Source organism: Barbatula barbatula (genome assembly GCF_947034865.1).
Source record: "Barbatula barbatula genome assembly, chromosome: 2".
Lineage (NCBI taxonomy): Eukaryota > Metazoa > Chordata > Actinopteri > Cypriniformes > Nemacheilidae > Barbatula > Barbatula barbatula.
In genome coordinates, this window is record NC_136767.1 from 29,512,573 (window position 1) to 29,524,200 (window position 11,628).

At 38.7% G+C, this 11,628-nt stretch overlaps 1 protein-coding gene across 1 annotated transcript; it reads left to right on the top strand.

Annotated features, from left to right (window-relative positions):
* Nucleotides 1–543: 543 nt before the first annotated feature.
* On the top strand, nucleotides 544–11,324 carry LOC306903012 (leukemia inhibitory factor receptor-like; the record flags this gene model as incomplete). The annotated part of the gene is made up of 18 exons (XM_079471932.1): nucleotides 544–562; nucleotides 1,239–1,378; nucleotides 1,465–1,603; nucleotides 2,860–3,123; nucleotides 3,383–3,512; nucleotides 3,821–3,981; nucleotides 4,929–5,062; nucleotides 5,273–5,423; nucleotides 5,849–5,925; nucleotides 6,000–6,204; nucleotides 6,298–6,474; nucleotides 6,899–7,000; nucleotides 7,417–7,575; nucleotides 7,717–7,869; nucleotides 8,965–9,046; nucleotides 9,174–9,246; nucleotides 9,340–9,636; nucleotides 11,268–11,324. The coding sequence occupies 18 exons, from the start codon at nucleotides 544–546 to the stop codon at nucleotides 11,322–11,324; spliced, it is 2,520 nt and encodes an 839-aa protein (XP_079328058.1).
* Between the last annotated feature and the right edge of the window lie 304 nt (nucleotides 11,325–11,628).

Consider the following 11,628-nt stretch of genomic DNA (forward strand, 5'->3'; position numbering starts at 1 on the left):
AACTGGAGAGAATCGCTGGTTTGGTACTAAAAAAGTTTATTAATAAATATGATCATCATTTATTGTGTTATTAATAGAAACCCCTACAATAACCGCCCGCACCTGCAGAGTGTTGCTAAGGCGTTGCTAAGGTGTTCTGGGAGGATGTTATCTGACCCGGGTCATACTAAAGTCTCTGCAATCGGCTAAGTATCTGTAATGTCTCTTATAATGGCCACTTTCAGTTTAACCAGACACTAAACACACTTTCAGCTCGCTGTAGCTACTGGGCATGCGCAAAGGCTCGTAAAGCCCACCTTGCTCCATTCACACCACTTTGGTTATCCTGACCTATTTATCACGTGATCATCGGCCGGTACAAAGCAAAGACCGCGTCGATGATCTGTCCAAACAACCGAAGGCTTCACAAACCTCTCTCCTCCAAAACAAGCCTCGTGATTCGGTTCATTTGCTGACATCTAGTGAGTTTTCACGGAATCACACGAGTGTTTTGGTTCCACTGATCGTCCTTGTTCCCCTCGAAGTCATTATTTACTCACCGTCATGTCGTCCAAACCCCAAAGTCTGCGCTTTTACAACGTCTTAAAGATCAACATTGTTCATTCGTGAGATCTGTGGGTTGTTTGTTGGTATTTTCATGAGTTTAATGGATGATGTATTAATATTCTTCAAACGCATTTCCATTAATGACCGGTGGATGGAGCTCTTCGTTTATATAAAGGATCCATATAATAGCGTTGAGTTTAAAAGCATATCAATGATCGACACCAGAATATAATAACATTCAACACCAAACAATAAACATCATTGAAACACTTTTCTGACTCATACAAAGTGATATCAATGTGATTCCACAGGCATTATGGCTTTAATGTAAAGAGCAGACAGCAGGAGGCGGAGAAAGTGACACATGGAACAGAAGAGCAGAGATGAATCCAACATGAGGTCTTGTACATCCACCGAGATGATTTACTCTTGGACAAACATACTTATGTTCATCATCATCTTTCAACATGTTAAGAGATGTGATTCTTCAGGTCAGATGAATTTATTGCTGTTTTATATCATTTGTTTTTCTTATGTCCATTCTGCTTAAAAAATACTCATTTTAGTTCTTTTGTCAAGTTGCTTTTCTTCAAACATTGTTTGTATTAATGTTTACATTCACACTAAATATGTAAGGCATATAGCGATGTAAAGCATTATTTATGTTACATATTTCGATGATATTCTTGTAGATGACATCACTGTGCCGAACATCATCAAACTTCGGGCTTTGGACATGTGGAGACTGGAGATGAAGACGAGTGAAGAACATAGAAATCAGACGTATAAAATACAAGTTGGTCGCACAAAAAACATGGAAACTATCGACAGAGTGAGTTTAACCGTCCCACTGCCTCCTGACACAGAGTTTTGTGTTTTTATTCGTATGGACAGTAATGATTTTCTGTGCATTGACAGATGTCATTGAATGCTGTTGCTGACACAGTGATCTGGACGTCACAGATACCGCTGAACTGCACAGATCATTCTGTGAGAATAAGACGCATCTCTGATAACTCAACACTTGGATCCTGGAGCGCATGGAAAACTCACTATGGTGGGGAATTTAAAATCAGTTTTCTGTGCTGATAATAATGTGCGTCACATCCCAGCTGAAAAAAATGTTCACAGTGAGAGCTGTATTGGTTTTAAAGGAAGCTTTAATGGTATCTGGGGGTCTCTACTGGTAGTGTGTTGTGTTCTATTGGTGGGATTTTATTGGGTGGATGAGAACCTATCAACACCATTGAATCCTACAGGAATAAAACACATATTACATTAAGAAATGTTGTTCTGGTTTTAATGGTAAACAACTGATGGTTCATAATGGTGTTTGAAATGGAATCCGTGTTAACTACATTTGATATGTTTTTGTATATATTGTATATAAATAATATATTTTTAGTATTATTAATACGCTTAAAAAAAGGTTGGGTTGTTTCAAACCGAGTTTGGGTCAAATACAGACATTTTCAATGTTCATTTTCTAATCTCTCTCACGTACCTTCTCTGGATCGGATCTGCCCGCTGCTACAAGATCTGTAGATTCTCTTCCACCAACACCTGACCGATCAGTTCTGACTTCAATCTCTTTTTTACTCTTTAAAACAAAAACAATAATACTTCTGTCTTTTCTCTGTATACTGTGGTAGGCGAGACCAGCTTTTATATTGCACTTGTGCTTTTTGTTTTCCTTATTTTGTTCCAATTGCTTCCGTTGTTTACCCGTCTGTAAGTCGCTTTGGATAAAAGCGTCGGCTAAATGTAAATGTCCATAAACCATATTTTACCCAAAGGGTTCAAACAAACCAGACTTTTTTAGCACTAAACCATATTTGACTTCTGATGTAACGTTGTAGGATATGAACTTCTTCTTTTTGTCATTTACATGGTTCATGTCTGTTGTGAGCCTCTCAACTGTCAGGGATGAATAAGCTTTTTTTGTCGACCCGCCTCACACAAAACTAAGCTGGTTGTCTTTTTAGATTGTTAGAATCACACAATGATCCCGTGAGCTATCAGATACACCTTGAGCTCCTAACAGGCCTATTGAGAGTCAGTTTAGTAAAACTTCAATAGTACTATTGAGCTCAGTTTGAGACATTATTGAGATCTCTTCTGATGGAGACATTTGTGAGATTTTCTCAGGAGAAACATATGAGATGCAGATGAGTTTTAAGCAACATTTTCCATTTGCTTTCCATTAAATCCTATTCACATCAATGAGAAAGAATTGAGATATTAAAAAGATGTGATGAGTTCATGTCTGTGGTTTATCCTACAGTAGTTCTTTTCTATTGGCTTGTGTTGTAGGGGATGAGAACTTGTCTCGAGATGTCAAGATGTATCCAAAGCACCAGGTGCTGAAAGAAGGATCCACTTTGCTGTTCTGCTGTGTTTATTCAGAAGATGCTCACATCACGGATATCTTGTTCAACAAAACCCAATACAAAGTCATCAACATAAGCTCACGGGTCAAAGCCATTCGAGTGGAAAACATCAACGCCACAAACCTGTACGGTGTCAGTTTTAACTGCAGTAAAGAGAGTTCTGGGGTCGCTTTGAACTTTGTCACCTGTAAGTCCCTTTTTAAATAAATCGTATAAAAATGATATCATTCCTCGTAAACGCCTAAATATATGTAGACACGTTAACATCTAACCATTACCTTTACAGTAAGAAAGGTTTTGTCTTCACTTTTTTTAATAACTGGTTTAATAATTTCTTATCTAATGCAACAGCATTCATGCGTTTTGAAGTGTCACTGAATGTGCAGTAACTTTTGTGCTCACTGCATTTACGAAACACTTCACTTGACTTTTATTTCCTTCTTTAGTCCCTCCTGAGAAACCTCATCGTATTCGATGTGAGACCACAGACATGAGAAACATCACCTGCACATGGAAAGTAAGCAGAGCTCCAAACCTCGGCGGAAGCCACAAAAGGAAGTACAGATTACTTATCAGGTGACTCAGATTTCATCACGGTTCACAAAAACACATTCTAGCAAAGACGAAACGCACCCTGATCCAGTTATCTGTTGTTTTTCATCATGATAGATATGAATCATTTAAAAGAGCGTGCAAGGCTGTAAAATAAATCATTTCGAGTTAGTCTTTTACATGTATGCACTTGGCAAACGCTTTTACCTAAAGTGACGACTGAGTAAGTTATATATTCATCAGTACGTGTGTGAATCAACCCCACAACCTTAATGCTGCTCGAGCTTCAGTCCAATAATGGTTATTATCTATGACTTTGTTTTTGAGAACAGGGACTCTGAGGTTGTCACGTGTAGTCTGGAGAACAGTCATCTTCTGGTCTCCTGCAGTTTTCCAGTCATCCAACAGCAGGTCACTTACAGCATCACTTTATGTGTCACAAACAGTTTGGGGCGAGAGAGTGAACACTACATATTCAACATCACAGACACAGGTGAATATGATTTTAACTTCATCCAAACTGTTCATGATCCGGCACTGATATTCTTATAAATTCATGAAATGTGGATATTGTGATACACATCGGACCGGGGACGTGTTTGTATTTCCTTCAGTTTCTATGAGACTGTTTTTAGTAGAAAGCCGATCATTTGTTAAACCCACATCTGTCAGCTATCCGCCTACACTTCTGTAACATGTGTATGTAGGATAATATACGCACACTTTATACACTTTATACAAAGTCAACTGACCCATAACAGGGGACGGTTGCAACATTCATTAATATGTAATAAAACTATTGTATAACATCATTTTGATATTTCTTTATTTTATTTGTGAACAAACAGGGTCTTTAAAAAGTGAAACTGGCAAAATATTTTAAATAAAAGAACAAGATACTGAAAATGTACTGAAATACTTGTGCGCACTGAACTGAACTCTGTTTTTTTGTTCGTGTGTGAAGAGTTCAATTGACTCTATAAAGTAAAGAGTAACAAACCATGAGCATCATACACCAGCTCATTCCTGACCGGAGGAATAAACCGTGCAGCAACCGTCCCTTGTCGTTTACATCACATTTACATTTATGCATTTGGCAGACGCTTTTATCCAAAGCCACTTACATTGCACGATACTATACATGTGTTTCTGAGGACGTGCAATCCGTGGGATGAACCCATGACCTTTAGCACCATGCTCTGACCTCTGAGATACAGGAAAGTCTCCCCGACATACACAATATAATATTATTCACAGTCACAGTGTATGTAAAATGTAAAAGAATGATGTTTGCACAGCTTTTCTCAGTTGAATGAATCTCCTCGTTTCTTATCAAGGAACATGTTTAGCTTGATAGTTTGAAAGAACGCAGGTTTCTATTCATATGAGAAGTATCAAAGGTATCAAAAAATATAATTTATGAATATAAATGTGTTCCAGTTTTTCCATTCCCTGAGCGTTCTGAAGTGACGGCCGGTGTGTTGGATGCTGTGATGGACTTACAGTTGAACGGAAGCTTTAAAGGTCTCTCCATTACTTGTCAGATTGAAGTGGAGCCAGGAGGGATGACACAGGTAAAACATCTCATCGTGTGTTGACCGTCATATCATTCTCATCAAAATTACGACAGGAAGCAGTTTCCTGTTCGGCTGAGCGTGTGAAACCTCTTGTGAAAACCAAACCTCAGAGCAAAAATGAACCTTTTTCCCCCCGTTTTTTTGTACGTCTCTAGTAACGTCCAGTGTCAGCGGTCCAATGATGTGTTCTTTGTTCTGTACCAACAGGAGTTACAGATGAAAGGTTCAGATTCGCTTCAGCATTTCACATTCGAGATACAGAAACTGCAGCCCAGCGTGAGATACACCGCTAGGGGTCGCTGCGCCACACAGGACAATGACTGGGGCCGATGGACACCTTCCAGAGCCTTTCTTACAGGTAGAAGTCATGAAGCACTGTTACTTAGGTCTGTAAAAATACACTCCGCTCACAATTCAATACAATATATAATCCTAGAGTCACAATATGATAGAAACACACCACTTATAACAATTGTAAGATGCCCTGTAGAGACAAATATGAATGGAATTGACATTCAAACGACCAAAACATTATAAACACATTTGAAAAAGCAGAAATAAAAACATTATTAACACTGAGTCTCTATCATTTATAATATTGACTCGGCATTACTTTTATTACTGTTCATAAACGGATCAAAACCACTGATGTGTTAACTTGAACGACCCAAACAATATCCCAGATTGTGAAACCTTGACCCGACCTCCGACATGATGACCTCATCGCTTCAAGAACCAGCGCTGTATGTTTTACACAAGCATGTAAATCTAGTTTCTGGACAGGGCCTTTGGTGACGGTGGACGTGTGGAGGAAAATCAGAAACGGTCCGGTTCGCACCGTCACACTTCTCTGGCGCACTGTATGTTTCTGTTTCTTAACCTTTGAACCCAACATACACTGACATTATCACGCACTCAACTTCATGTTTCTCAGGTCCAAAGCCATCCAGAAGTGTCTATTGAGGCCTATGAGGTTTGTGAAAACCACACAGATCCACAGAGCGATAAGTGCATCAATGTCACACAGACACGTGTGGATTTACCCGTTGATGTCCACGTGTGTGACCTCACGGTGCGGGCGGTCTCTCAGACGGGTTTATCTGTACCATCACAGATAACTATTCCTTCAGCGTATACAGGTAAACATACGTTTCTTTCTTTACGTTATCATACAGCGTTTAAGGTACAATCTGTAGTTCATTTTGTGCATCCCAAACATGCTGTTCCTGCAGAGGCTGTGATGAATGAGAAGAGGATTGTGGGTAACGCAGAGGGATTTCAGCTCTACTGGACGAGGAGATCGGCCTCCACGTGCGACTACATCGTAGAGTGGTGCATGCTGGGAGTCGCTTGCTCCTTACAGTGGAGAAAAGTCCCGGTTAACCAGACTTACTTATCACTCGAAGCAGGTTAGATGTGTTTTCATGTGATGTCTCATAGTACACATCCGTACGAACACCATCACGACACAAGTCACAACACAATCTCAACATTCTGTCAACGTCTACAGACATTTTTGTACCGTAAAATGACCGTAAATCTTTTGATTCTTCAAACTGTCTCCACCAAACTTGGCACCATCCATCTGCCCTTTCTAACTTTTGTTTTCTACCTGAGGTTTGTTTTTAGACTCCAATATACATTTGAAATCCTTTAAGATTTTTGTCTTTCCTCTGCCGCCATCAAATCTAAATTCTCCTTATTTAAACTTCACGCAAGAAAGACAAAATAAAAGTTTGGCATCACAACTACAAGTCATTGAAATCACATGTTAAATGTTTATTAATTTCCATGATTGTTCAAGATGACTGTACAATAAGATTGTTTTTCTAGAGTATTTCAGACCCGGTGTTAGATACGCTTTTACTGTCTACTGGTGTAACGCAGAAGGACACAGACCTCACGAGAAACTCATCGGATACTTGGAAGAACAAAGTAAGAAACACACACATCCTCCTTTTCCTGCTCTACACATTGTGTTAAGAAATGTCACTGAAACATTGCTCAACATGTGCGACCTCAGAGAAGCTTTTTATTTGGTGGCCAGAGAAAGTTCAGAGGTGTAAAATGAATGAAATCTGGATTTGGGTAAATCTGATGAGAAATGTTTAAGTTCATATTGAGATATTCAATAATAATGACTTTGGGTTACAGACTTGACAAATCTGAGCTCAGTTTGACATCTCTTCTCAAACTCTAATGACAGAGACATTCTGACTCTTTTTTTCAAGAGAAATATCTGAGACACAGATGAGACTTAACAAAAGTTTGCTCTCCATTTGATCTCAGGGATTTCTGCAGGAGAAATAAACGAGAGATTAATCTGTGATTTGTCTTTCTGACGGGTGAAGAGCCCACGCAGGGCCCCACACTGGACCCTCATCCAAGCGTAACGTGGTCTTCTGTGACTCTAAGATGGAGTTTCAATGAGGACGACCCGACTCACACCGCATTCATCACAGGATATGAGATTACAGTACATGATGAGTTAGATGGTGATATTTCCCGGAGTAAGTGTTCAAAATGACTCAACCAGTTTCTGTTATGTTCTTAGCTTTATAAACTGATCTATTATATATAGAAACTTTATAGGTAAGATTGATGCAACTGTGCTGTCAAAGTTGTTATATTACTGTTTTGTGTTATCGCAGGTTCTCACAGACAGATGATAAATAAACCCCACAGTAAATCTTTTACATTCAGTGATCTTAAGGAAGACCGGTCGTACACGTTTCATCTGTCTGCGTGTTCATCGGCGGGCTGTGGACCAGAGACCTCCACCACCATCACAACCAGAACAAACTGTGAGCTTAACCCCTGTAGAAAAATCACATTCAATCTGATGAACTGGTTTCAGATGAACACTTAAAGATTCTGTCTGGGTTTAAAATGTTTATAATGGTGACAGACTATATTGAGTTTTAAACTACACCGTTCATCTCAAGTCTCGTGTGACACGAGACAAACTACATTAACAATTATCACCTGCATCATTCCGCAGATATAAAGCCCAAAATCATATTAACATTGCAATTCCACCAAAATAACTGCTTATTTGATTTCTTTTCCGACCATTTTATTTTTTGGAGAATTATTATGAAATATTATGAAATAAACAATAAAAACCAAACTGAGCAAACCATGCATTGCGCCAAAAAAGTTTTCAAAGAGCGAGTTGATCTGTTTGGTGAGAGCACAGAACATGTTATGGAGATTTATAAAGGGAGGTGTCATCACCATATAAGCTTTATTGGAGCCGTTTCCTAATGCAAATGAACGTGAACGAGCACGGTGCTTTAAGTCCCCGTGAACCAGAAGTTGAGATCATTTTACTTCCGTATGTTGACATTTTTGTCACAAGAAACAAGAAAAATAGTGTCTGCGTCATTTATCTTTCTCTGCGATTTCATTGGATGTTTAAAAACCGCCTTTGCATTTGGAAATGGCAGCAGATTGACAGTGGAAGGGGAGGAGTTAACGGATGCTCCACCCAAGCAGTCTAACATACGTCATTTAAGATGAATAGTCACTACAGGACGGAAGTGCATTTTGATATTGAACGATGATGATGAAAGATGATGAATTTTAAAAGAGAATGACCCACATTGATAAACCTTTTACTATAAAAGCTGCAATATTTTGTGGAAAATTGAAATTGTCATTTTTTATTTCACTGGGACTTTAAGAACATGTGGGATTTATCATCAATGATTCATTACGGGTGTGCGTAAGAACCACGCAAGCAAATTTGATAAATACAGTTTTTTTTGTACGTAGGCACATTGTAATTTTCATTCGTAGGACAAAATATAAAACCTTTTCTACTCACTGTTGATAAATGAGACTCCTGGTTTAGTGTAAATATGTCTATATTTGTGTGATAATTCTTCTGTCAACAGATTATCTGCTGTCAGCTAAGATTTTAGTTTCGCTCCTGGTGTTGGTCGGCTGTTGCATTTGTCTGTGTTATTGCCAGAAAAAGTGAGTCTTCTAATATATTTAAAGAACATAATTTGAATATCATCACATGTCCTGCGATTGAATGCAGCACTTACTATTGTTTTCTTCTCTTCATCATGTTGACGTTTCAATGTTTCATCTTTTCCAGACTGAGAGAAATTCATGAAGAATTCAGATTTCTGCACATAAAAGCGCTGGACCTGGATGAAGATCTTTATGACGTAATTCATAACTATAAACATATTTTAATGTAACTCATGCTTGTTATTTCTAAGCTTCAATGTCACTGTTGCCATGTTGTTGTTTTTTTCAAGGCGAGTGAAAAGATCCGTACATTCAGTATAGAGGAGTGTCATTGGTGTGATGTTGAGGTTTTAGACGCCCATCACAGCACCATGATACAGAACACACGGCTGACCGACACTGAGGATCTGAATCATCTGTTCATTTCTCATAAAGTCACAGTAACGTCCTCCCACCAGCTCACTACAGGAACATGGGACAGTCAGAACACAGATCTCACAAACTTCACTTATGTGTCTTCTGAACAGCAGGATTTATCTGATAAGATGTTTGAGACGGATGAAAAAGTGCAGGAGGCCAAGAACTCTGTGTTTATAAGTGATTACGTCACATCTCAAGCATTCTGAAACATTTATAATGTGATCACTTCAACCAGAGCTGTACAAACCTTTCATAAAGTTCAATCTGAGGTAATGAAATAATCGCATTATAACATTTGCTTTAGAAGAAGAATTTATTGTTTGTTTACTTAAAGTATTTTTATGACATTATAGGTGGTAGTTTTGAACAAATATATCAATATTCTAAACTACATAAACAGATTGAATTAACAGCACTAGTTTAACATGTAAAGCAGCCCATCTGTCATGATTCTCGAGTGGTGAGACACAGAGAGAGGACCCAGGTGCAGACAGCGGGTAAGGGGTTAACATATATTTAATAAATAATAAAACAAAGACCCACGTGGAGGTAAAAGAACAGAACATGGGTACAATAACAAAACAAGACTAAAATAAACTACGAACATGAACATCAAAACTACACTAGACTAAACTAACAAGACACGTGAACTCACCACACAAACCACAATGAACCAGCACAAGACAGAAGACACAAGGGCATTAAATAAGGGAGCAAATCAAGAGGGAAACAGGTGTAGGCAATAATCAATAACGAGGTAACAAGAGGATGGGAACAATGACGAGACCGGAGAGAGTATGGAAGGCCATAAGAACAATAATTGTCTCTCTCCACATTTAACATGAGGTTATGTCATGATCCTGCCACTAAACCAAGAGAAACATGACATGATGCAGCAGAATCATGACACAACACATGTGTAATGCCATCAGATGTTCAGTTTGATCCTCGTGATATCTGCCACTGCGCTGCATGTTTCTGTGAGGTGCCTCATATACTCCATTCATTCTGCAAAGCTTTATGAAATCTTCAATCTAACAATAACGTTATCTTTGTTTTTCTAAACGTGTTTTTAAACATTCTCAATGTGCATAAAGAGTATACTCATATATTTCTATCAGTTCATTTATTTATAGAGCACACGACTGACCAAAGTCAGTCTGGACCTCAGACTAAAAAACAGCAATAAAAGCAAATACAATAAAAAAACTGAAAATCAACATCCTTAATGGTGGGCCAGATCGAATAAATACGTTTTTAGACGTGATATGAAAATGAAAAAAGAGGGGGTCACTCTGACCTCTAGTGTTCCAAAGCATAGGGCCAGCTACAGAAGATGCTCGGTCTCCTCTGCATTTAAGTCTGGACTGGGGGACCGTAAGGAGATTCAAGTTCCTGAGGCATGTAGGAATGCAGCGGCTCTGACAAATAACTGGGGGCTTATAGACATATAAAGGGATTTAAAAAACTCTTCGGTGTTGGATGGGCAGCCAGTGAAGGGCCTTCATAATAGGGGTGATGTGGTCATAAGACTTTTTTTGGACGGGTAGTGTATATTGATCATTCATATATTTGGAAATATCGTCAAGACTCTATTTACATGTTTATACATCTCTGACATAGTTTCAGTATCTGTAAAAATTCAGTGCATGTTTGAGTTGCTAAGTGTTTACAGTGATAAACACCTCGTACGTGCGCAGTCAATATACAGTATTGTAGATGACACATTGGTTGAACATTTGTACCACTTTAGGGAATATTTCACTACAGCGAGCACATATGTTGTGTTTGTTTTTAGAAACGTTCAGATTCAGACACGTTACCGCAGCCCATCATGAGCTACACCACTAGATAGCGCTGGAAACCATCACACGGACGATATAAGAGTCATGACGGACCATAGTAGTGAATCACATAACAATAAAAATACAGAACACAAGCACAAATGCATCTCCAACCAAATGGCAACGGATACAGAGATTGTGAAACATCTGTGATAAATGTAGTTTTACTACAGCAGCGGAAGCTCAGAACCTTAATGCTCTGTTGTCTCCGTATGTCTCTGTTGAGGTTGTTCAGAGGTACGTGACGTTCATAAGGGACATTTTCATTCTGTGGTGCAGAAATGTGTGTTGTGCGCGATGATGCATTGAAGCCTT